We start from the raw sequence: 25,747 nt of genomic DNA on the forward strand, positions 1-25,747 counted from the left end.
AATGGTCAGCCTGAGACAGTCTCTCTCTTTCCTATTTGCTTTTTTTTGCTGTTTCCAGAGGGTGAAAATCATCTACCATTCTCTTTCATCTGCCATTCATTCACAGTTAGACACTATAAAGTGAACTGGGAGGGTGTAGCCTGCTCAAAGAAATAGATCTGTGATTCAAGCCATGATTGGAGCAAGGATTGCAACCAGTCATCCTAGAAGAAGAAAAGTCTCCAAAAGTCAGGATGCCTAGGTCTCACACCTAGCAAGGGTTTTGAACTTGGAACTTAGGACTGTGGTTTATAGACCCTTATGGGGAGCCCCACAGTAGAATTCTGACAGTTTCTGAGTTTCCTGGCCCTAGCCTTGGAGACACAATGGTATAACTTTCCTACCATCTAGGAACCAAGAAAAGGAGCTACACATGACCCAGAAATGAGAGAGAAGTTGCATTTCAAGACTGAGTGTTCTAACATCTGGTTATCTGGCTGGAGAAGGCAAATTTCTTGAATGATAGCTTTTGGTGAGGGAAGAAAATCAAGCATATGACCCCTGATGATGGAAGGAGTAATAAACAGAACTACTATTATGTAATATGTGAGCAATTATGTAAAATGTGGGCTCTTCAGATTGTGTAGGTCTTTGGGAAGAGAGGTCTATCCTAAGTATGTAGGGCATCTTCTGTAGGGCATCTAGACCAGTGGTGTGGAATTTAAATAGAAACAAGGTTACTCAGTGTACCCAAGGATGCTTATGGATCACATATTGAATTAGAATACAACATATTAATACTATGTTTTGTTGCATTTTTACTTTTGTTAAATATTTCCAAATTATATTTTAATCTGGTTCAGCTAGCATCAAGAAATGTTGTGAGCCATGAGGAGACATCTAATCAAAACAATAAATTAGTGCTATTATTCTGAAGGACTTTTCTACCTTGTAGAAGAGAGAAGGGAAGAAAACAGGTATTTATTAAGCACTTATTAGGCACTGTTCAAAGTGCTTTACATCACATAATCTTTATTTTTGTATTATCTTGCTTGGAAAGTGAGTAAGACTGAGGAGGAAGAATTGTGCTCAGTGTTACAGGCTACTCTGAATCATGAATTCTCTGCATTGTTTAATGCACTTCTGGGAGTCCTTTGCATTTTCTGTGAGGTAAAATAAAAACTGCTCGATACTTAACATATGTATTGATAGCCTGAATTCTTGTTTGGGATCTTTGAGACCCTTTTACCTACATCTATGATGACCCATCAACTTATCTTTTCACAGAGTAAACTCTAGATTGAGAATATTGCAAGACAAATAATAATTTGAAGAATAGCCCCCAAGATCATACCCAACTGATGCATGTATAGGATGCCAGCATGACAGGCAGTTTGGCATAGACACTAGGGAGCTAGTCTTAGAATTAGAAAGATCTGGGTCAAGTCCTACTATGGACTGTGGACACATATTAGTACTGCTGGGCAAGTTATTTGATTTGTTCCCCTCCACAACTCTTTTTTTTTTCAGATTGGTATTAATATTTATTAAATTATTTGTTAAAGCAATTAAATGATGTGGATTAATAGAAACTGCAAAGGACTGAAGAATTAAAATGCAAGTTATGTAAAATCCCAACTAAAACCCAAATGTGTCTAATGTATTCATATAATAGCTAGCTCCTACTCTTTTAAGTCTTAAGTTACAGAGAAATTGCAGACCTGCATCAATAGAGGGAGCTTTCCCATCTATGAGTTGTCTTTATCAATGAAATGACAAATCCAGCCCATATATGATTTTCTATCATATTATAACATAATAACATAGCATATTATATTATCATATTAAAAATCTAAACTATTCAGTTTATTTTTCTTTGTCATTTCCTGGTCAAGGCTATGCAGGTCATTTCCTCAGCCCTATCCCAATGAAGGAAGCATGTAACCTTGGCCTTGGTGTTTGTCAGGGACCCGAGGCTGCCGGAAAGATGGGGCCATAAGGACTTTACTTCACTCACTTGACAGGGCCCCTAGTGCTCCTCCACTTCCTTCCTTCCTGTCCAGCACAGACATGTAAACACATCTGGGACTTGTGAAAAGCCATGGCATAATTGCAAACTTAGCCCAGTTGTTGCCACTTCTGCCTGCAATCTCCCATTTTAGTCCAATAGAAATGACATTTCCCTCCTCAGAGTTCCAAAATCACCTCTATACCTTGGGCATTTATGAATTTTAATCTACTTTGTATTCATATATGTCTCTACATATGCTGGCTTCCTTCCCTGTAAGACTTGTTACTTTGCAAGGGCAGGATCCAGGACTTCATTATTTATTTCTATCAGTTCTAACAACGACTACAAACACTCATCAGGATCACTAGGCTTTGCATACTGCCTGAAATAGTGGCTCAATTCAGTTTAGTAAATATTAGAATATGTGCAAGGCTGTATACACAGGGCTAAGGATGCAAAAATGAAAAAAGACAGAGTCTTTGCCCAAAGGAGTTTATAGTCTAAAGGAATCTGGAGGTAGGAATGTGATCAAGTAATACTAGAGTCAAAAGATCTAGATTCAAATCCCAAATCTAACATTTAATAGCTTGGTGACCTTAGACTTAACTTTCCTCAGTTTCCTCATCTATAAAATGGAGGGATAGAATTAGTTGGCTCCTGAATTCTCTTCAAGCTCTAGATTTATGATATTATGGAATGGAGTCTCATGAAATAGTTTTGGACATCAAATTTCATATTTTAAAATGTGTATTCTATGCCCCTCATATTAATTTTGGACCTGGATAGCAAGGATTAACCCACAGTTTAATGCCTCCATCCAAATATGGGCTTTTAAGTATGGGAAACAGGCTAGGTTTTTGTAGACTGAGTATACTCCAGTAGCCACTGAAGTCTTTAGTTAGCCTTTTAGGAAGACTATCCTGCTTGCACCAGAGAAAAAAATCCACTAAGATTATTGGATTGGGGATTGAAGTCAAGTATGAATGTTAGGCAATTTAGCTTTTGCACTCCCTTACTGGATGATTAATATGATGACATAGTATCTTTTTTTTTTTAATTTAGAATTTTTTTCCACAGTATATATGCATGAGTAATTTTTTTATAATATTATCCCTTGTATTCATTTTTCTAAATTATCCCCTCCCTCCCTCCACTCCCTCCCCCCGATGACAGGTAACCCCATACATTTTACATGTGTTACAGTATAACCTAGATACAATATATGTGTGTAAATACCATTTTCTTGTTGCACATTAAGTATTAGATTCCGAAGGTATAAGTAACCTGGGTAGATAGACAGTAGTGCTAATATTTTACATTCACTTCCCAGTGTTCCTTCTCTGGGTGTAGTTGTTTCTGTCCATCATTGATCAACTGGAAGTGAGTTGGATCTTCTTTATGTTGAAGATATCCACTTCCATCAGAATACATCTTCATACAGCATTGAAGTATACAGCGATCTTCTGGTTCTATTCATTTCACTCAGCATCAGTTGATGTCTCTCCAAGCCTCTCTGTATTCCTCCTGCTGGTCATTTCTTACAGAACAATAATATTCCATAACCTTCATATACCATAATTTACTCAACCATTCTCCAATTGATGGGCATCCATTCATTTTCTAGTTTCTACCACTACAAAAAGGGCTGCCACAAACATTTTGGCACATACAGGTCCCTTTCTGCTCTTTAGTATTTCTTTGGGATATAAGCCCAATAGCAACAATGCTGGGTCAAAGGGTATGCACAGTTTGATAACTTTTTGGGCATAGTTCCAAATTGCTCTCCAGAATGGCTGGATTCTTTCACAACTCTACCAACAATGCATCAGTGTCCCAGTTTCCCCACATCCCCTCCAACATTCATCATTATTTGTTCCTGTCATCTTAGCCAATCTGACAGGTGTGTAGTGGTATCTCAGAGTTGTCTTAATTTGCATTTCTCTGATCAGTAGTGATTTGGAACACTCTTTCATATGAGTGGAAATAGTTTCAATTTCATCATCTGAGAATTGGATGACATACTATCTTAATGTAAACCTAAGGAAAGCAGAACTCAAAAATCCCAGGTACAAAATAGGGGGTTATAAATGTCTTATTTTAAAGTTAACTTAAGGTATTCTAATCATTATAATTACATTCACATGGCCTTTTCATCAGCAGCCTAGGTCAGGCAATGGCTAAAAGAAATTAATACTCCTTTGCCCTTCAATGGTTAAATAAGTTATAGCATATTAATTTTATGGAATACTATTGTGATGTAAGAAATGATGGAGATGGTTTTGGAAAAAACCTGAGATGATTTGTATGAACTGATGCAAAATGAAGTGAGCAGAGCCAGGAGAACAATTTATATAGGAATAGCAATACTGTGAAGATAATCATTGACTTAACTCTGATCAACATAATGACCAATCACAATTCTACAGGACTCATGATGAAGCATGCTATCCATCTCCAGCTAGAGAGCTTATAGATTCAGAGAAGAGACTGAAGTGTATTTTCTTCTCTTTCTTTTTCTTGCTTTTGTTTGAGGGTGGAGGGAAGGAACATAGTTAATATATTTTATCATATTTAACATGTATGGGACTACCTACCCTTTAGGGGAAGGGGTAGAGGGAAGGAAGGGAAACGTTAGAACAGAAGTTTTTGCAAGGGTCAATGTTGAAAACTTACCCACGCATATGTTTTGTCAATAAAAAGCTATAATTAAAAAAAAAAAAGAAACATGGTTAATGTGGAAAATTGTATAGCATGAATATACATATTTGCAATGGGTTTTGTTTGGTGAGAAAGGGGAAGGAAAGGAGAGAATTTAGAACTGAAAATAAGATTTAAAGAAATTAGCCTCCAATTATGTCTTTATTTCTATAAAATTTAATATGTGTATTTATAGACCTTAAGTGTGTCTTAGTACGTCACAGCACCTCGAAAGTAATGTACAGTTTACAAAACGCTTTACTTACAAATGTCCTGAAGCAGGTTGTAAAAATAATATCTTCATTTTACAAATGAAGAAATAGGGTTGAGAAACATTAAATGAGTTCTCCTAGGTCACATAACTAATATATGTCAGAGTCAGTACTCAGTGTTGGGTCTCTTACTCCCAGCCCTCTTGAAGAACTATTTTTCTTGAACCTTCCCTTTCTCTTTCAGACTCAGTCCCAATTAGTTAGTTTATCCTGACAAACATCTTCAAAATTGGTGACAAGAAACTACCTCTGGACCCAGAGGCACATAAGGACGAGAAATTGAAGCAGGTATACAATCTTTGAAACTGTCTGAATGAAAGAAGCCTTAGCCCCTAGAGATGAAAGTGTCCATTCTCCAGTGATCTCTTACCAACTTGAGCTATAGCTTTTCAGAGTCTTCATGGGTCACTTCTTAATAGGAAGAAGTATCCTGGTTCCCATTCCTCTGGAAGTTGAGCAAGGTAGATTGCTAGACAAACTTGGTCATTCACTGAAGATTTCTAAATGTAAAGTCCTAATTTCCAGCTTTCTTATACTCTCTGCCCTGGCTCTTATTGCCCACTTCTCTCTCCATATATATCCTCTCACTCCTCCCATAGACTAGGAGAGTTGTAAGGGACCTCAGATTGTTATTCATTTTTTTCAGTCGTGTCTGATTCTTCATGACCCCTTATACCATACTGTCCATGGGATTTTCTTGGCAAAGATACTGGAGTGGTTATTTCCTTTTCCAGTAAATTAAGGCAAACAGAAGCTGTGTGACTACACAGAGTAACACAGCTAGTAATTGTCTGAGGACAAACTTGAACTCAGGGCTTCCAGACTCCAGGCCCAACACTCTTGGTAAGTTGTTGGTTGGTTAGCTAGCCATTGTTCTTCATTCTCAAAGAGGATCAAAATGACATCATTATGTTAAGCTCAAGGTCAGCCCAATATGAGCTTGGAAGGTTCTGCCACAGGTCAGGCATAAATAATATGTAAGACCTTTTGGAGATATTTCTAAATTTGTGCATCTCACATTTCTTTTGAGCTACTGAAATTCTGTCCATAGATCACACCTCCATTTTTGATGTGAGCAGGCCATGCTGGATGGTCCTGTGTCAGTGTCTTCCTTGTCACACAATCGATTCCAGAGTTCTTCAGAGAGACTTGAGAATGTCCTTGTAACAACACTGGGAAAGCCCGGTGTCCTATCTATTGAGCCATCTAGCCTCTAGGGGACCTCAGAAGTCTAATCCAACTCACTGCCTTCTCAAGAAGTTCCTTCCAGAAATATTTATGCACCCTCTGCTCAGATACCTCCAACAACAACAATAGCAGCTAGCATTTATAAAGCACTTTAGGATTTGTTAAACACTTTTTACATATATTATCTCATTTGATTCTCACAACAACCTGAGGGGAGGTACTCCAAAGGGGGACTGAATTTTAGAATTAAATGATTTGTCCCAAATCACACAGTTACTTCCCCTTTGAGGAAGCATTAGAATTCAGGCCTTCCTGATTCTTGAGCCAACATTCTATCCAATGCACTATCTATCATAAACAAAGAATCCTAAATTTCCCCATCACTCACTTATAAGATCATAGGACTTAAGAATTGGAGTTTATTTTTATCATTTAATCCAATTCTTTGATATTAGAACTGGGGAAACTGTACCAGAGAGTAGAAGAGTTCAAGGTCACACAGGAATCCAAAACCAAATTTTCTGACACCAGTATTCTTTCTGGCTCTAGCTTGTTGCTAACTTCTTTCTTTCTTTGCAGGCTCAGAGCTGCTGTCCATAGCATGTCTCTCCCACTCCCACCTCACCTCATCATTACCCCTCAACTCTCTTTCCAAAGTCTTCTTATATTCTTCCTCCTTCATGAAGTTCTCCCTGACTGACCCCTTTGATCTCAAGCAAAATTCCCCTCAGATAAAAACCCTTAGCAGAGGCCCAGCCAGATTGTCAATATTTACTTATGAATTTCTGAGTCTGTCTGTTATTGCATCACCTTCCCTTTTCTCTCCCAACCCCCTTTTATTCCGATGCTCCATGAATCATGCTCTCATTCTGGTCTCATCTCCCAAGTGTTTCTGACAGGACCTTGTTTTCTCTAACTGCAGTGAACTTCATAAATGCTCCTAATAAGATGAAAAAGAAACATCTGAGTCCTGTCACTTAATAGATCATAGAACATCAAGCTGGTAGGGATCATAGAACACAGAAGAAATAATGTCATCATCAGAAGGAACTTTTGTGCCTAGAACATAGGCTCTCCAAGCTGAAAAGCAGCACAGGCTGTAGAATACAGAGCTGTTAGGTTTCTCAGATGCCATCTAATCAGGAGTCCTTGATCTTTTTTGTACTATAGGCTCTTTTGGCAATCTGGTGAAAGTGATAGACATCTTCTTAGCATCATTTTTGAATAAACTAAATGAATTTATGTAGTGAAAATAAAGATGTGATTTTTATTTTCCTGTTCAAGTTCAAGGATGCCCTAAAACCTATCTCAGAGAGGTCTTATGAACCTAGGTAAATAATCCCTGAGCTAATCGGACCCCATCATATTACAGGCCCAGAGAAGAAGATTACCTTCCATAAAGCTAAACCAAAGAATCAATGTATGACCTAGCCCACACTAATATTCCAGCTTTCTAACTCCTAGACCAAGGCTCTCTCCAATACAGGACTGATTATGGCATCAGGATATTGAAGAAAGAAAAAGGAAAAGGAAGGAAATGGGGATGGGGGGGGGGGGAAAGTCAGAACTGTAGATCATCTAGTTGGAGTGTCTCACATTACAGGTGAGAAAACTGAGAAGAAAAACAGGTAATAGATTCTGAGACAAGACATATCAGAAAAAGGGAGGAGATGAAAAGGGAGGCAGATGGTCATGAAGAGGCAAGGTAGGCCCTAGTCCTGGGAAATAGCCTTTTGGCACAATTAGGATTTGATTGTATAAGCACTATCCAATATCCACTTTCCTCCCCTTGGTTACCCTTCTCTTTTCTGTTCCCCTTGCTTAAATCAAACCCAACTCAGTACCAATCTCCACAAGGCAATGTTTTTTTGTTTTGTTTTGTTTTGTTTTTTACTATTACTGTACATTCCTAGCTTAGCTCCTTGGGGCCTTGATAACTGCTTGAATCAACTTCCAAAGTTTCTGTCATGCCATTCTATTCCAGGGCCTAGTGAGGAGGCCAAGCAGACTGAGTCTCACTCTTCAGACAGAAGCAGGGAATGCTGCTTAATAGTTCTTGTCTTTCCTAACACTCCAACCTCAAGATCAAATTTCCAGCTTTTCTTAGGGAGTTATATAAAATACTGGATTAGAAGGAAATTTAGAGATCATCTACTCTAATCCTTTGATTTTTTTTTCCAGATGAAAAAATAGTCCTGTGATGTAAGGTGACAACTAAATTCACACAGGTGGTAAAAACTGAAATTTTGATTCAAATCCAGGTCAGTAACTTCAAGCCCATTGCTCCTTCCATAAACCACATTTCCTCTCTGTCTCTCAGTCTCTCTCTGTCTCTCTCTGTTTCTGTCTCTCTGTTTCTATCTCTTTCTGTTTCTCTCTCTCCATCTCTCTCCCTCTGCCTCTTTGTCCTTTGTCTTGTCCATCTTTGTCTGTCTCTCTTTCTCTCTCATACACATCTTCTCTTTTCTTCTCTTAGTTCTGTACCAAATCCAGCAATATCACATCCTCTTGATCTTTAGTGTCTCAAACCCTGGACAGGGAACTCTTAAAAAGGGAAATAAGGATAAGATAGACTGATCCTAGGACAAAACTGTATTTACCACCTGTATGAATTTTAAGTGTCTTGACCCCAAGCTCATTCTCAATCAATCAGTAAGCATTAATAAGGATATGCCATGTGCCAAGTACTATATTAGGTACTAGAGATAACAATACAAAGAATGAAACACTCTTTGCCTTTAGAGAACATATATTTGTAATCTGTTATAAGACTGGGGCTATTTCCTAGATCTCCATTCTCATTCTCAGTTCCCTCAGAGAAAGGGATAGATAGTTGCTTTCTTAGAGGTCAAGGGATATTCTTAAGGGGCAATGGGGCGCTTTTAAAGCTATTGTCTTGAGCCCCCATTCTAGTATTTTTTCCCCAACATGATTTTTTAGTTGCAGAGGTAACAATCGTTGACTCAGTGATTAGCATCCTAATATCATTTAACCAAATAATATCAATTAACTTTTAACGCATCAAGAATAGCAAGGGTATATTCTCTCCCATACTACTTCAGTCTTTGGGGAGAGTGAATTCAGACTAAAAGCTATAAAGTTTTTTTAAAATTTATCAAAGCTTTGTCATATCAAATTTGCTTTCTGAATACTGCATAGCCACTGCATGAATTGCTTCTTTCCTTAAGCCAGTATCTCTGAATAAACCAGGATTTATTCAGTACTGACTGGACTGGACTGAATCAAGAAGGTAGCTTGGAAGCTCCACTACCCACTGGCCTTGGATACTTTATAAACTTCCTTTCAACTCATAGTGAACTCTCTCCCGACCAGGAGATTTAATTAAAGATCTCCTCCTCCTCACCTCTTCACTCCAAGGCATCAAGACAGGAAAGAGAAAAAGGTTAAATCATAGCAGCCTTTTGTATTCACATTCTGTTCCAGCAAAGAGGCCAACTGAAAAGTCTTTCTTCATCATGAGGACCAGAAACAGTTACACTTGTGTATGCTTTGATGTTCACTTGAGGGATTGCATCAGGCTAAACATTTGTACAAGATCATAAGGGCATTGCTCTCACTGGCCAATTTCCACATTATACATGATAACTGGGGAAAAATGCACATTTATGTACATATATACATATATATATAAACAAAGTGTATATTATCTTAGTACAGTTTTAAGCTGTATTAGCAGCTTTAGTTGTTTAGAAGTGCATTAAGACTTTTGGGAGAGTCTGTATATACAAAAAAAATATTGACATTCTAGTTTTTAATGTGATAAACATGGATATAATCTATGTAAATAAAAGCATTTTATTAAAATATTATTTTATAATAATACTTAATAATTTTAAGTGTATAAAGGAGTCTTGAGATCAAAAAAGTTGGAAAATCAATGCTGTTAACCCTATGAGGAAGGCAAAGGCATTATTATCCACTATTATTCCAAATGAGGAAACTCAGACTAAGAGAGGTTAAATAATTTGCCATGGTTAACAAGGGCAAGTGAGTCAATTTTTAATTTTATTTATTTTTTTCAAGTTCTTTAATTGATTTTATTTTAATTTTTTTACATAAAAAGTTCAGTAAAATTGGATAAAATAAAATTATTTTAAGCAGTAAAATCAATCTTATCAACATAGCATAAGGCTGACAAGAATCTCAGAGATAGCCTACTCGTGAGTCAATTTTTTAAACTCAGATTCAGATCTAAAACTTGCCTCTACTCTAAGATGCTTTTACTTAAAATGGTTCTGTGAAGTCTGTAGTACAAGTAATTTTTCTCATTTTACAGATGGAGAAACTGAGGCTCAGGCAGATGAACTGACCATCAGAATTACACAACTAGTAGGTGTTAAGAGTTTGGACTTTTACTTGGGTCTTCTGACTCCAAGGCGGCCTTCTACGTTTACACATTTAGGGTGTGTGTGAAAATGTATAGGAGTATTTTCACAAGGGAAAGGGAAACATTCACATTCATCTACCTATCTACCAGAGGAAAAAGCTCTAAGTTCCTTTCCTAGTGGGAGTCTAGCTTATCTTCTGTATTCTGACCCAGTCAGGATTTGTGGTCATGGCTAATAGGGTTCTTCCCTCAAAGACATAGGGCCACTAAATCTGGACTGAGATGTAGAAGAGCTCAGTCCATCTGCTACTCTTAAGTATCTGGAGACAGAGGAGGAGGAAAATAAGGTGGTGACCTCTCAAGTTCTATGTAGCTCTAAATCTGTAATCCTAGGGGACATGAGTTTGTGATCCTTAGGAGGGGTCTCCAATACCTAAAAATCACTCCTCCATTATTACCTCTCAGCGTCCTTGCCTTCTTTCTCCTGCTAACTCTCCCGTGAGACCTTCTTTGATTCTGGGCTTTCCAGTTCCCCACCCCCACACTTACAAGCACACCACTGTTTCTAATGTCTTTTCCTCCTCAAATTATATTGTATCATATTTCTGTATTATCTCTTGTATCCAAGTAAAATAGTTTTTTGAGGTAATTTTAATCTATGTATCCCCAGTCTAGCCCAGGGGGTTATTTTGTAATTTTAATTGATGCTTAGTGTTTGTTGTAAACTAAGATATATGACCTATGGCCCTTAAAATTTGCCATTGGACTTTCTTAGATCAGAGAGGTCCCCAAAAGATACAGCTTTTCCCTCCCCAATAATGAGTGTGTCCTGGGATGCCATCCATCTGTTCCAAAGGGACCTTCAAACCCCAAACTTTGACCAGGTCAGAGTTGCAGTTAAATCCTAGCCCTATGACCTCGGATTGATTGGGGTCTTGGGACAAAGCCCAAGGCAGTGATCACATTTGCCCCTTCTGGGCTCCAAGCTGAAAATTCTGATCCTTAGATTCCTCTGAGCCTAAATTCCTCCTATCAGGCAGCCAATCCAGACATTTATTGAGCATCTATTATGTCCTTCAATTTAGGGTTCCACATTAGTTGGAAAATAACTCCCTATAAGTTGATTTTCTAGAGGAAGCATGAGTATGACTGGGTCTTAAAGCATTTTAGGGCTTAGAGAAAGACATTCTAAGCAGGGGGTATGATCAAAGAAGGAGACCTGTGTGGAAGACGAGATAACCTAAGATGGGGAATTATGAATAATAAATTGGAGTTGCCTACAACTTGAATGCCAGGCTGAGTAAAAAAGCAGTGCTTTTGTAATATGAAGACCTAGATTCAAATCCCAGCTCCAAGTCAATTTACCTCTATAAAGCCTGAGATTTCTCATCTGTAACATAAGGAGGCTGGACGAGATGATCTCTCAGGTCCCTTTCAGCTCTAAATCACATTATAATCCTGTGACTTTCTCTTCTGGACAATAGGAGCCATTGAAGCTTCCTGAGCAGGGGAGAGATGTGGTCAGAATCATAATGTGAACAGCACTTTTAGGTTTGCCGAGAGGCATTACACATCTCATCTCATCTTATTTTATTTTATAACAATCTTGTGAGTAGATGCTATTAGAACTAGAGAAACTAAATGACAGTCATGGTAAGTCATAGCTATTAAGGATCTGAGGTAGGAATCAAATCCAGGAGTGTGCTGATTCCAAATCCAGCATTCTTTCTGATACACATTTGTTGTCTTTTGTGGAAAGTTTAGAAACCAAATATTGGTCAAGAGGTCAGGGTCAGGGTATAAGGAGTTATTGCTCTTTCCTTGCTTTGGGCCTAGTACCTGGGCCAGACAGCAGGAACATTGAGTCATCATTCTCTGCTAGATTCAAGCATCCTGGGGCCTCACCCTTCTGGGTGAGCCAGTCACATGGGGCCCCTTCTCTGTGTCCTGGAGCCAGGCTTGGTGTGGTCAGTGACAAAGTAATAAGGCATGTTTCTGGCCTAACCCCACTTCTAGTCCAAGGTTCCCTAGGATTCTCAAGTCCACAGCTTCCTGTTGTGCCATGGTGGGCAGACAAACATGGGCCTCAAGAGTCAATTCAGCTTCTATACACTGACCCCTTTTCTATCAGGGGGAAGAGTTAGACTCTCCTAACTCCCTCCCCCAAATATCTCCACATCCTCAAATGTAGGATCCTGAGAGTAACAAAAGCTAATTCTCTTCTAGAAAGTGAGGAACTGGAAGTATAAGGTTTTGCAGCTGTAGATTCCTGGAAAGAGTGGAAGTATAGGATTTAGAGGAAAAAAAGAGTTGAAAGATCAAATCCTATCCTCTCATTGTGCAAATAGAGAAAATAAGACTCAGAGGAGAAAGAATTTGCTTAATGCTACCAAGTTAATGGCATAGCTGACTCTGAAGGAACGGGTGAAAAATCATAAAACTTAAAAGTGTCAGGAAACCTAGATCCTCTGAGTGATTTGAACTCCTGTCTTCCTTTTTCTGCTCTTCTGTTTGTTTCTCCATGACAAGAGAAATGGATTATGGTCTTCAAGATGCCTTTCCATCAATTATCAAGCACCCACTAGGTGCCAGACATTGTGCTAAGTGCTGACAATACAAAGATAAAAATGAAACAGTCTCTATAGTTACAGAGCTTGCCTTCTCTTCTGTCTCCAGTTTTGAAGTGCTAGTTTTGAAGCAGGTTTATGGGTTGCAGAATTGGACTGCTAAGGAAATTCAAATTCCACACAGACTTTAGCTTGAGGGACTCACCTTATTCTTAAAATGAGGAGCCCTCTCAAGGAATGGAGATTCCTTGTTTTTTCTTAATTAGGAACAGCGTCCAGTCTTCTACACTGATTTCCTCTGTAGCTCCCTCCTCCATAAAGATCCTGGAACCAGAAGCTTCCGAACTCTGTTCTGAGAAGTACCCAAGTAGCCCTAGACCATTTTTAAAGGTCCCTCTCCCATATCTAAAGTCCTGGAACCTCTGAAGGCCACTGAACTTTAAAGGAACCAAGGTGGTTCATTTGTGACCTCTCCTCCGGGGCTCTTACACCGGAGTTTTCCCCGGGGGCTCTGCATTTAGGCCTCCCTATTCTGTGGGCACTCCGTGCCTTCCTCACATCCCCAGGTCTCCCAGGGACCTCTCAGGAAGCATCTCACTCACCCTTGAGGATCAGCAGGGGGCCCTTCCATACAGAGCAGTCTCCCCTAGAGCTCCTAAGACCCAGGAGACCAGTCTTACCGGATCTCTCCTTTCACCTCCCCCTTCTCCAGAGAACAGGGGCGGGGTTGGATAAAGAATGTGGGGGGACCGTAGGGGCAGGAAGAATCGCGGAGGCAACAACCCGACCCGGTGCCCAAGGTGGGGCGGCTAAGAGGGGGAGCGTGGGGCTAGAGGAGAAGCTGGGCCCCCCAAGTGGGTCAAGTAGGATCGACTGACCCACTGGGCTGGCTCGGGACTAAAGGAGGTTGGTCGGAAACTCAGTGTTATTATGCCCTGTTGTGGCTGGATCCCCGGGATGGGGGTAGGGGATCCGGGCTGGGGGAGGACACGCAATTCTTGATTGGCCTCGAGCCGCCCGGGCCGTGACGTGAGGGCGGGCGGGCCCCTTTGTGACGTCACAATCAGCTGTTTGAGCGTTCCAATTTGTGCCGTGAGCCCCGGCGGATCTGCTGCCAATACACCAACCCCCGCCGGGAGCGCTGGAAGCAAAGCCGCATCCCCGCTAGCAGCCAGCCCCGGAGCCGGCCCCCAGCGATGTTGCTGGACCTCTGAGGAGCCTCCCGCTTCAGGACACTCCGCCACAGCCGGCTTCCTCTCCCTTTTCCCGTCGCCTGCTCCTCAGCTCCGCTCCGGCCAGCTCCGCGCTCGCTGCCCCGGGACGTGGCCGGCGCCTGGAAGCAGCCCCAGGTCAGTGCATTCCGGCCTGGGCCCCTCTGCAGCTCCGAGCCGGGGTGCCCTGAGCGCTGGCAGAGGCGCAGCGCGGTGGGGGGCTCGGGGTATTTCGGGGTCTGCTCGGGGACCCGCACCGCTCGGGACGTTAGGGGCCGCTTGTGGCTCCCGATTCCCGGCTCCCGGGAGGCGGCGCGGAGGAGGGGTGGGAGGAACAGCCCTCGGAGGTAGAAAACGGTAAGGAAGGGGGCTTGCGGCTCTGTGCCGGACAGGAGGCTGCGGGGGAGCGGCTTTCTGGAGAGGGAGGACGCCCCTGGAGCTACGCATTCGCTACTGCGAGGGGACGGAGAGGGATGGAGGAAGCTCCCGGGCCCCCCGATCGCGGCTCCTAGGCCTGGATGCAAACCCTGCCTCTTCGGAGTGCCGCGACCCCTGGGCTGCGGAGGCCGGGCTGGCCCGAGAGCGCTAGACCCTGCGTCCCGCGGGGTTACCCTCCCTCCTCAGCTAGAGATCCGGCTTCACTCCTGGGCCTTTGTCTCTGGGCTTCGCCGCTTCGCCAACCGCAGGAGCCCGGAGCCACACTGCCCTCTGCCCATTGGCTCCCGGGGGTTGTCCGCTGCGGTTACGTCATCGTATTTGCATATGACATTGAGTCGTCACCAAGGCCGGCTCCTCCCCGACACCCTCTACTCCCCCAACTCCGGCTGTCCTCTGGTGACCCGGCTGGGTTGGAACTGGATAGAGGCCTGATGGGGCGAGGCCTGTGGCTGGACGGGAGGGGCCCGGGAGGGATGTGGGGTGTGTGTATGTGGGGGGGGCCTTAGGGTTGGTCTTGGGACCGTGGCGAGGAAGGGCCAATTAGTTCCTGAGGCCTGGCATCTGGGTTCAGTGGGTCTCCCCAGGGCCACCCAGAGCAAGTAATGATTGACATGCATGAGCCTTTAAAACTCCCGGGAAATAGCTCTGTGGCCAGAGACTCCAGCAGCTGGAGGGTCGGTGCCGGTGCCGTTTCCTCTCAGCCTACCTAGCTCTGCCTTTCATTCCCCGGGAAAGAGGGAGGGGGGGCATCAGGAGGCAGGTAATACAATCCTGGAGCTTATGACCTCTGGGGCCACAGCGCCTGTCCGGGGTCCAGTTGGAGCTGGTGAGGTTTGTCTTAGTTTTCTCCCTTGGCCTGTTTCCTTTTCTGCTTCTCCTTGTCCTTGAAGAGGGAGCCCCGTTGGGTGGGCAAGCAGAGAACGAGGCCGTTATCCTCTTGGAGGGCTAGGGATGGAGGGGGGCTAATGGCAAATGTGCCTACTTATCGGCCTGCCCGTCCAACCAACTTGGTGCAATAGAGGAAACCTTGAGGGTTGGGGTCAGATTTCCCGGATTCCAGGCCAGGCTAAGTGGGCTGGTGGGCAAAAAAAATTTCCCCTCTCCAACCCTCAAGTTTCCCAGTCTATAAAATGGGGACAATAGCCTATCTCCTTCACCAGGTGGATGTGGGCTGAGCACCCACAAAGCACTAGAAATGTAAGGACCACTATGATAATGACCCCTTTCCTGTGAAAGCGATTGTACTTGGAGAGCAGGCAAGAATTTGGTTGGAGGACAGGCCGTTTTTCAGAGCTGGGATTCTGGGGTCCCATTCTTAGCTGCACCACTGACTCACTGGGAGCCACAGTATCTATTTTGGGCACTCTTGCAATGACTAAAGGGATTTGTTCTCCCAAGGGCTATTTGGGGAAGTCAAAACAAGGAAAGGGTTTGGCTAGGAGGAACCTGCTTGGGTTCTGATGCTCCCATGAAAGTGGTGGGATCCAGGTGTGTTAGGATCCCAATCCTTGACAATTGTGTGAAATGCTTAAGTTCATGAACCAAATCTGTCTCAGTCTTCAGCTAGGTCCCGATATCCTAAGAAGTCAAAGCTACAGGAGACCTTAGAGACCAAAACATGGCAAATGGGAATGCTTTGCCTAAGGTCGAACACTTAGTAGCATAATTGGAACTGAGGTTTCCTCTACCATGCAGCCCCTTGGACCTCAGAGCTGAGTCTCTGTGGAGCCAAATCCCTTTTCTTAGGTGGAGCTTTCCCTGTAATTAACTCTTTTTTTTGGAAGTGAAAGAGGTCTGGTACAGGGAATGCAAGATGAGGGAACTCCCTGTACTGACGTAGCAGAAATTCTTCAGCAACTTATTTGCCTGGGAAACTGACTGACTTGCTCAAGATCATATAATCAGTGTCAGAAGTAGAAAGTGAGCTTGGGTTTTCACAACTCCATGGCTGGATTATCTATCCACTGTCCAGGCTGCTCTCAATCCCCTAAGACAGAGCACTATTTAGACTATTTTAGGAATGGGGCTACAGTGTGGGGATGCACTGAGTAGAACAACTAAGTGACTGGTTGCTCAATTTCAGGCCTGGAATATGTGGGCCCAAGGCTCTGAATTGTCTCAGAGCAAATAGATGAGAAAATGTATTTAGCTTGCTGTCTGGGGGAGGGTAGGGGTGAGGGGGAGAATAAAAGGCTTGGGGAGAGGTTGGTAGGAGGAAGATATTCAGTACTTGTGGGAATGACTGCCTCCCTGGGCCCATGCTTTGTGCCCAAGGATTCCTCTCTGTTGCAGGAAACCTTGCTCAGCTTTTGGTAGAGGGGAGATGAATTTCTCTGTTGTCTTCCTCCTACTCCCTCCAGGGAGTTTCCCTTTCTTACATGTGTTAAAGGCTTATTCTATACCCCTTTCTCAAAATCTCTCCCCCCTGGGATCCAGAACATTTCTACTTCCTATCTCAGGTATGGGAAGCATCCCTGCATGGACACAAGAGTCTTCTCTTTCCCAGCCTGACTATGAGATATGGGAGCAGGAACCAGGATCTGATTGATTTTTTGCTTCCTTTTGCTCAGGTCTCTGTAAGGCTACTGAAGCTGGGCCTTCCACTCCTATCTCCCCTACCCCGCCTAGTGCACGATGTTCCAGCGGCTCACCAGCCTCTTCTTTAGCACCAGCCCACCATCTGAGGAGCCTCCCTCCCCCAAAGCCTTCGTCTGCCCTGAGAATGAGGAAGAAGTGGATGGCTGGCTTATTATTGACCTGCCTGGTAAGTAAGTGGCTGGAGAAGACCTTGCGTGGCTGACTGCCCCAGCCTGTTCCACTTCAGTGTCTATACAAGGGTCTCTGGACTCGAGAGAGCTGGGTTGGGAGTAGGGCTAGAATTCCTGGGTCCTCACATCCCCCATATTGGAAGGGATGATAGCTAGGAGATATTCCAGATTCTCTTTCAAGGTTCATTTGAAGGTATTCAGGGAAAATGGAGTTTGTGGAGTGTAAGAGAGTGATTTCTATTGCAGGGAGTAGGGGGAATACCTCTGATCAGCCTAGAGGACTGTGTCCTGGCTTGAGAGAGATCGTAGGGAAGTATCCGGAGGGGTTCCCTAGGTCTCTGACCAGGAAAGGTTTGCTGGTCCCTTCCCCCAGAGGGCAGCTGCTTCTAAAGGAGTTGCTTGTTGCTCTAGTCTTAGAAGAGTAGGAGCCGGCCTGTCCTATGGGAGGAAAAAAGGATTAACCAGAGATGGGTGCCAGCTTGGGGGAAAGGCTCTTCTGACACCAATGGGCTTTGGGTCTGACTAATTATTCCCCTTTCTCTTCCCTACCCTACCATGTGTCCCTGTATGTGTGGTGCCCTGCCCCTGCTGCTGATCCCCTCCCCTCCCCCCAGATAGTTTTGCTGCCCCACCAAGTCCCAAAGCAGCCCCCCCCTGCTTGCTGGATGAGAGCTGGTTTGTTACCCCTCCCGCCTGTTTCACTGCAGAGGGGCCTGAGCTGGGGCCTGCCCACCTGGAGAGCAGCCCCTTGGAGGACCTGCTCATCGAGCACCCCAGTATGTCTGTCTATGTCACTGGCAGTACCATCGTTCTGGAGCCTGGACCCGACCGGAGCCTGACCCCACCCCGGAGCCCACCTCCAGCTAGAGCTGGCCACCGGTGAGCCAGGGACAGGATAGGGAAGAGTGTAGAATGAGACTAGGGGAAGGGGAAGGGCCAAGGGGGGGCTGGGGGATCTGAACACTGATGGAAAAGGCAGCTAGGCCTGGTGGGTGCAGCCCTCCTCCAGAGTGCCCCCCAGCTGAGCCTGAAGCTGCCCAGAAGCAGCGCTCTGTCTGGGAGTGCTCCCCGTGCTGGTCTGAGCACCAAGGGCACCGTTCTCTACTGGGTTGGTGCCTGGTCCTGAGGTTGGGTTACTTAGGTTTTCTAATAGACAAGTAGAGCTAGGCAGGGGGTTCCTGTATGTTCATGTAGACGGGAAGGGGGGAGGTTCTGGAGCTATGGTCATAGTCAGAATCCTCACTGTCCCTGGGAGATCGTGGTTGCGAGTGAGAAAGTGGGGTATTGAGCTAGGACGTACTGAGGTCTTTTGAAAAATCCTGTGTGAAGGGCATCTGGGTGGTGCAGTGGATAGAGCACAGCCTTGAATTCAGGAGGACCCGAGTTCAAATCTGGTCTCAGACACTTATCACTTCTTAGCTGTGTGACCCTGGCAAGTCACTTAACCCCAGCCTCAGGGGGAAAAAAAAAATCCTGTGTGAGGTAGGGCTTGGCTGTGCTCAGGGAATAATAGATTCCCTGGTGGCAAGGAAGAATCTTTGAGGTGAAGGTAAATAACTTAAACCAAGGTTAACCCTTTTTTTGGGTGGTGACATGAACCTACAGATTTATTTTTTTTTTTTAAGACATTCACAGAGAACTCCTGGCCTAAGCAGGACTCTAGAGGGGACTTGAGTGATCCCCACTTGAGGGGAGGAAGGGACTGTTCCTGAGTAGTGTAGCCAGAGAGAAGCACAGTAAGCTGGAAGAATCTGTTTGTCACCCTTTTGGGGGGAGGAAAGAACAGCACCAGGGACTATGCTCTTTGAAGAGAGGGCACTTTCATGTTAGATGAATTGTGTAGGGTAGACTGGAGGTAGGGGAGTTAGCTGGCCAAGAGTCCCAGCAGGAGATGAAGCCAGCCTGGCAGTGGAAAGGATACCACAAATCAAAGGGCTGGAATTCGAGGTCAGGCAGCATGGGGGGTTTTGGAGATCCTGGGGTTGTGAGCAGTGGCGATGGGCCTCCTCCAAAGCTCCGTTCTGAGCCTGCTCTATGCCTCCTCTCCCCAAGGGAGGTCATGCAATCCCACCGGGATCCAGCTCCCAGGCACCACGCAGCCTCGATGCCCCCTCGGACAGCGGTGCTGGAAAAGGCCGGTCAGGCCCGGTGGGTGCAGCGGGCCCGCCAGAAGGCCGACCGGCAGAGGCTGAGCCCCAAGGTTGTCCAGCGGCAGAACCGTATTCGAGAGCGCCATCCCCGTCGGTCTAAGCACCAGGGCAGCTTTCTCCACCAGCCGTGCCAGCGCCAGTTCAATTACTGACGCTACTGAGGTCGCCTGTCTGCCCGTTCTGGGCTGCTCCACTCTACACTGCTCTCAAATAAACCTCTCACCAGCCTCCCTCCCCCTCCCCACAGACACTACCCTCCCCCACTTCTTCTCACCAGCCTGCTCCTGCCACTTGTTCTGGACCCAAGTGGTGACCCCTACATGTTCCATGGACTTGTTGGCCAAAGCCCCGATTCCCCAAGGAGAGGAGAAGTGTTGCTAGCCATCTCTGTGGGGTAACCGCCTCCCTCTGGTCATTCCCTCGTCCCAGATCCCCAGTCCCTTACTTCGGATGTCCACATCTGTACTGATTTCTCCCACTCCTTATCTCAGAAATCCCGTCTTGTAAATTCTGAACCCCCGTCTTCATCCCCAACCTCGATCCTCTTTGTTTCCCTCTACATCTAACTCCACCTACACACATACAAAACACTAGTTCCATCACGAGACTGTCCTTGCCCAAGCTCCCTACTAGGAAAACTGTCCAGTGAGTGACCCAAGTGTGACTCTTCTAAAGCTCCTTGACAAATCTTGGCAACTGGGTGGCACTGCCCGAAGGCCCGTTTCTATTGTCTGTGCCTCGGACACACTCCTTAGAGCTGGCCTAGGCCTCTGAAGGTAAAGTATGTTGCAGAGGGCTGTGAGATGTGAAACTTGAAAGTGAAAGAATGGAGGGATTTAGAAACAGATTAGAGAATGATAAATGACAGAAGAGAAGTAGCTCTGGAGGAAGGAACCGCTGAGCATAGGAAAGCTGGACTTTTACTAGTTGAGAGGGACACCCTGGCTCAGAAGGCTGCTTTGGTGTATTTAGGTTTCCTCCATCTGATCCCACCATAGGCAGAAAGGACTTCTTCTGGTCCAGCTGACTCCTTTCTTATCTTGCTCTAAAGCATTGGAGTCTGGGGGATCCAGGTGATCTTGTGAAGCGGTTTTCCTGGGGAAGGGGGAGGGGTAGAGGTTCTCTAGGAACTGGGTTGAGGGCAATGAAAAGGATAACTTCTGATCTCAGCCTGAAGGCTCTAATGACTTAGGCTGCCCAATTTCCTGCCTCAACACCAGAGCTCTGTGCTTTTTAAGATTACAAATGTCTCACCCACCCTAGAGTTAGAGATAAATCTCTGCTCCAGGATGGACAGGTCTTCTGGAAGGTTCACAGCCTTCCAGTATTGACTATTGTTTAGATGTAGGCCTTGGAAGAAGGGCAGAGAAGCACCTCCTCTGGCCCTTCTACTGCCCACCCATTCTGAGGTTATCTCAACTCTAGGGAATTGGAGCTATTAGTATCAACCTTTACCGAAGTTCCCTACCTTTGTTTAGTTTTTTCCTTGAGGTGTGTGGGAGAGGGAGACAAGGTCCCAAAACTATAGCCAGCCTGGGACTTAAGTAGTTGCCCCTTTTGACGCTGTGGGCTGTGAATTCCGGGCTTAGATACCAGCAACTATCCCCTTGCAATGCCCTGAATAGCCCTGTCACTTTCTAGATTATTTTTTCTTGTCTCTTTATCTTGATTTATTTCTTAAGCTAGTTCTGTATCTTGAAACTTTCAAGCATCTTTCCTCTACTGCCGGTCATTCTGCCTACGTGCTCCTTTTCTCATTTCTTGGCCCTGGCTCTTATAGCCAGAGAACAGGGCTAGCTTCCTGAGTCCAGGTGCCTATAGCTTAATTAGCTATGTGGGCAGAGGCTCCCAGCCCCAAGGAACAAACTCAATTTTATTTTTTAAATTAAAATGAAACATTTTAAAAAGACTTTCAGCTTGCTTACAAGCCAGTGATTAAGATTACATCCTGTCCCTTCTAAGGTTCCCTCAACCTTGCAAGAAAGAGTCTTTCTCTCCAAACTCCCATTTCAGTCACACCTAGATACACTGAAATGTTCAAAGTTCCCATCTTCCTTTTTGAATTCTGGGGAGCTGCTTATTGGGGACTGGAGTGAAGAACATCTGGAGAGCAGGAGCCTACCATCCTAAACCTTGCTTGCCTGTTTGCCTCCCTTCCCCTCAAGACTCCTTCAAGTCTTTGTAACCAAGGATCAACGCAACCTTATAAGACTTTTTTTTCTTTTTTTTACCATCCCATTGAAACTGTAGCATCCGAGTGTGGCAATATTTTACGTCTATAGATTTTTAAGACCTGACACCACTCCGTCCCCCATTTGTTCGACTACAGAGCCACCAGATCTTTTCATGCTATATGGACTGTGTATGTGCCTTTCACCCTTAGCATGGTTCAGGGTTTTTCAAACCACAGAACTTGAACAAATTAAGGAACCAGGATTCATGAAGTCCTATGCAACCTAAGACAGGGAGTCAGTCTGCAGTGACAACTGTTTGAGACACATTGGGGAAATGACCAGTTTGCGAGGAGTATTAGGTAGACATTAGTATAACCAGCACTTCAACAAAATTGTGTGTGCGTGTGTGTGTGACAGTTGGGGGAAGATGCCCATCTTTTTGTTCTGTTTGTTTCTAAAAAATGTGCTGTTCACGAGGGCAGCATCACTCTTTCCCTACTGACTCTCGAGAGCATGAACCTGTCCTCCTCTTGCCCCAAGTATCATTTCCTGACCCCTTGCTCCCCTCTCTTCTCACAAGAGGGCCACTGTGTGTGTGTTTGTGCAGTTGTGACCGGTTTTAAGCATACATGTGCAATGAGGAACCCACCAATCGGCCCCTTAGACAGAGCGCCTCCTCTCCTCTCTCAGAGGGCTTCACTGCCCCCCCAGGTGCTCCAGATCTCGATTGCCTTACTAAATCCACATGGCTTTGAACTAGGGGGCTTAATGCAGACAAACCACCCACTTTCTGATACCTTTGACTGTAGCCCTGCCGCCTGGTTCCAAACAAAGCTAGCAAGCTGTGTCTCTGTCATATGCTGAGCCCAGATTCTAGGAGGAACCTACCTTAGGATGTTTAAAATGTGTGTTGGTGGACTCAAGGATGCAACCACCTTGACTCAGTCGTGGTGTGTGTGTGTGTATGTGTGCGTGTAACAGGACTTGTGAGTGTTAGATTGTAATGCTATTCCTCTGTGGGGGAAAAAATTAATATAAAGGAAAACACAAATAAAAATCTATTTAAAGCATATACTGAAGTTGAATTATCTTGGTTTAGAACATGCCATAGATTCCATGCTTATGAGGCACTGAGTAGGAAAAGTGACACGTTATGGGGGCACACTGGGACAAAGCCATATTTCTAGTCCCATTTTGCTCCCTGATAGGTGACAATGTCAGGGATGAGGCAGTGCTATTCTGCCCTATCAGTCCTATCTGGGGCTGTTCTGCTATAAGTAGTATGAACCTGAAAGGATCCATAAGCAGAAGGCAATGAGAGCATAGAAATACAGCACTATTTTTGAGATGAGGTACAAGCCCTACTTCTTGTTTAGGACCTAAAAGGTCTAGCTCAGGGGTGGGAAATATGATTACAAAGCCCCATTGGGCTTTCAAATGTGGCTCAGATTACCCTTGAGGAGGATACTGATCAGGAGACTATGAATAGTGACCATCAAATGCCAGAAAGGACCACAAATGCAATGGCCTACTGACCTAATGGGAAAGATAAGGCCTGAATCTGAAGACTTAAGGATAGAGCAAGGGAAACCATTGCATATCCCTCTTGGTCCACAGAAACCCATGTGCACAAACATCTTCAGGCCTCAAATCTCCTCTACCTCAGCTGGGAGAGACAGGATAATAGCTAACACATATGTAGTGCTTACTACATCCCAGGAACCTAGGATAAGTGTTTTGCAACTAGCTCATTAGATTCTCACAATCACCTTGGGAAGTAGGTATCCCCATTTTACATATGGAGAAACTGAGGCAAAGAAGTGAATTGATTTGCCCAGGCTCTCATGGTTGTCCAAAAACACCTAAGGACTTTTGGACAGAATGGCTGGTGCTCAGCATCTTCAATGAATAATAGTTTCCTTCTATACTCAAGGTGATAGATTTAGAACTAGAGGGCATCTCCAAGATTCCTTAGTCCTGCATTTGCAGTCAGGATCTGATTTTGTTTTGTTTAACCTCTGGTAAGTCTGACTTCAACTCCTTGGGCCTGTTTCCTTATTGGTAAAATGAGGGAATTAGACTAGCTGACCTCTGAATTTTCATTTTACAGATGAGAAAACCTTGTCTTCCTTGGAGGATGCATCACTATGGCTAATGCCCTTGATGGTCTAAAACAATGACATTTTATTAAGAGCATTTGGAATTCCACATTATACAAACCCTTAGATTCTCTTTATTCACTGGTCCATTTTTCTACAACAAATATGTCTGAAATCATCTATAATAAAATTATTTACAACATTTCCAAAGGAGAGGGATTATTTCTGTCCCCATTACAGCTATTCACAGAGTACTTCCACTGCACAAAACATCACCAGCTACCTAAGAATGGCCACTGTGTCTGCTAATTTGCTTAGGAAACAAATGAGAAATCTAAACATTTACAACAGTAGGTTGTCATTTCTTACAAGAGACAACTATTCTTTTTGGAAAACTTGAACTTCATCTTGCCACAACAAATGGTTCATCGACCTTGCCTCTCTTGATGTTCATTAATGAAGAGGCCACGTGGTTTGAGGGAGGCAGCATTATTAAAATGATTAACTGTACAGAAATTGTTGTGTTTGTTTTTAAAAATCACAGCTCAAAATTGTTTTTTGTAAAATTTCACACACATTTACAAGTCTCAATTTGCCTGAAGTGATTTACTTGGATTTCCTTCGTTTAGACTGCATCACGCTGGCTGCAGGCTCTGTGAAGAAGAAAGGAAAAACAGGAACAGTTTAGGACATCTACTCTCTGACTCCTTTTTCCTACTATCTTTGGCAAGCTCTACAGTGATAAATTTTCCTCACTGGGAATCCCATGAGAGCTAGAGCTGAGTAGCAAAGTAGGGTCTCCTCAGGCTATGTTATTATACCACAATTCTTAGGGATCAAACACTGGTCAAATAGTAAGCAATAGGATCAGAGATTAATTAAAAGAATCTACTATGTAAAAAGCACTACTTAGGTGTTCGGATAGAAAGATTCTGAAAAAATGAGTCTCTCCCTTTGTGAAGGCTACATGCATCCCCATAAAGATAAAATAAGCAGAATGTAAGATGGAGGCAAAGAAGGACTGTTCCAAGAAAATCTGGAAAGACCACCATTTCTGTTGACTGGGATCGTAATGATAGGGAACAAAAAGGGCAGAAAAATTCCAGTGGTGAACGGGAGGAGGTATCCTCTCCACCTGTTGATGTTTCTGAGGCAGTTCCTGGCACATATGCCTGAGGAAGCACACACCCACACCCAGAAGCACAGATCTCTGAGCTCTCCTCCTGGAGTTCCCGAGGATTTTCCGGTTGGCTGACTGGCCTACCTACAAAATAGTAAAAAGCCCTAACAGGAACAATTGTAGCTACAGACAGCATCCTCGTCACCGTCTCTACAGAGTTAACTGAGGGATGCCTATTTCCAAACTCCATGAGAGTGTGGTGCCAGCCCCTCTCCTCTCAGCTAGCTAATGCCTAAAGAGAGCCCGGCATGGTTCTTATGACTAATTTTTCTTTTTTTTGCAGCTTCTTTCTTTTTCTTGCCTACTGTATTCCTAGTTTCCCTTTTTCTCCCTCCCTAATCCCCAAAGTGAAAAAGAAAAAAAAGGAAAAAGCAACACCCTTCTAATCAATACAGTACATAAACCATGTAGCAGTTCCTGCTACAGGCTACTTTGGATCACACTCTCCTATCAGGCATACTAACTTGTTGCTTTTCCTTATACTTCTGGATTTTTTTGATGGACCAGATGAGCAAAGATTAAGTCTCAACAATTCAATGTAGCTTCCAGTGTTGGCCATTTCCAATATCTATTTTTCTTCTAGTTTTAAAGGTATCTGAAGCAGACAGAGACTTCAAGCATGTGACTGAAGGCTAACAATGGGAAAGGAAAAAGGGAAAAGATAT

At 44.1% G+C, this 25,747-nt stretch overlaps 3 protein-coding genes across 9 annotated transcripts in view; 1 reads left to right on the forward strand and 2 right to left on the reverse strand.

Moving 5' to 3' along the window:
- The window catches only part of PIGU (phosphatidylinositol glycan anchor biosynthesis class U), a 142,893-nt gene extending 128,840 nt beyond the window's left edge, over positions 1-14,053 (reverse strand). The window contains exon 1 of the mRNA XM_074292451.1: positions 13,268-14,053. The gene's annotated coding sequence lies outside the window, so the exon portion shown is untranslated. The remainder of the gene's footprint in view (positions 1-13,267) is intronic.
- Positions 14,054-14,274: 221 nt separating this feature from the next.
- Positions 14,275-22,875, forward strand: TP53INP2 (tumor protein p53 inducible nuclear protein 2). 5 transcript variants are annotated; one of them, XM_074292453.1, is made up of 4 exons: positions 14,275-14,411; positions 17,282-17,475; positions 18,094-18,358; positions 19,532-22,875. In XM_074292453.1, exons 2-4 carry the CDS (start codon positions 17,346-17,348, stop codon positions 19,779-19,781), a joined length of 645 nt encoding a protein of 214 aa, XP_074148554.1. In that variant the 5' UTR covers positions 14,275-14,411; positions 17,282-17,345; the 3' UTR covers positions 19,782-22,875. The 5 variants fall into 5 exon arrangements, with proteins under 5 accessions (XP_074148554.1, XP_074148557.1, XP_074148558.1 ...); XM_074292456.1 differs by having other exon boundaries at positions 18,187-18,358; XM_074292457.1 differs by lacking the exon at positions 14,275-14,411 and adding an exon at positions 15,106-15,537 and having other exon boundaries at positions 18,187-18,358.
- A 1,092-nt stretch (positions 22,876-23,967) lies between these two features.
- Positions 23,968-25,747, reverse strand: part of NCOA6 (nuclear receptor coactivator 6) — a 71,716-nt gene continuing 69,936 nt past the window's right edge. For 2 of the 3 annotated variants that reach the window (XM_074292441.1, XM_074292440.1), the window contains one exon: positions 23,968-24,555. In XM_074292441.1, coding sequence (XP_074148542.1) covers positions 24,509-24,555 — 47 coding nt within the window. In that variant the 3' untranslated portion in view covers positions 23,968-24,508. The remainder of the gene's footprint in view (positions 24,556-25,747) is intronic. The other variant, XR_012486724.1, reaches the window with a different exon arrangement.

Source organism: Sminthopsis crassicaudata, chromosome 2, assembly GCF_048593235.1.
Source record: "Sminthopsis crassicaudata isolate SCR6 chromosome 2, ASM4859323v1, whole genome shotgun sequence".
Classification (NCBI taxonomy): Eukaryota; Metazoa; Chordata; class Mammalia; order Dasyuromorphia; family Dasyuridae; genus Sminthopsis; species Sminthopsis crassicaudata.

What these genes read in the sequence shown, in the direction of transcription:
- TP53INP2 (XM_074292453.1), top strand. Translation starts at nt 17,346, where the DNA reads ATGTTCCAGCGGCTCACCAGCCTCTTCTTTAGCACCAGCCCACCATCT. An exon ending in GCTTATTATTGACCTGCCTG is followed by an intron (nt 17,476 to 18,093) that starts GTAAGTAAGTGG and finishes CCCTCCCCCCAG; the next exon opens with ATAGTTTTGCTGCCCCACCA. An exon ending in CCAGCTAGAGCTGGCCACCG is followed by an intron (nt 18,359 to 19,531) that starts GTGAGCCAGGGA and finishes CCTCTCCCCAAG; the next exon opens with GGAGGTCATGCAATCCCACC.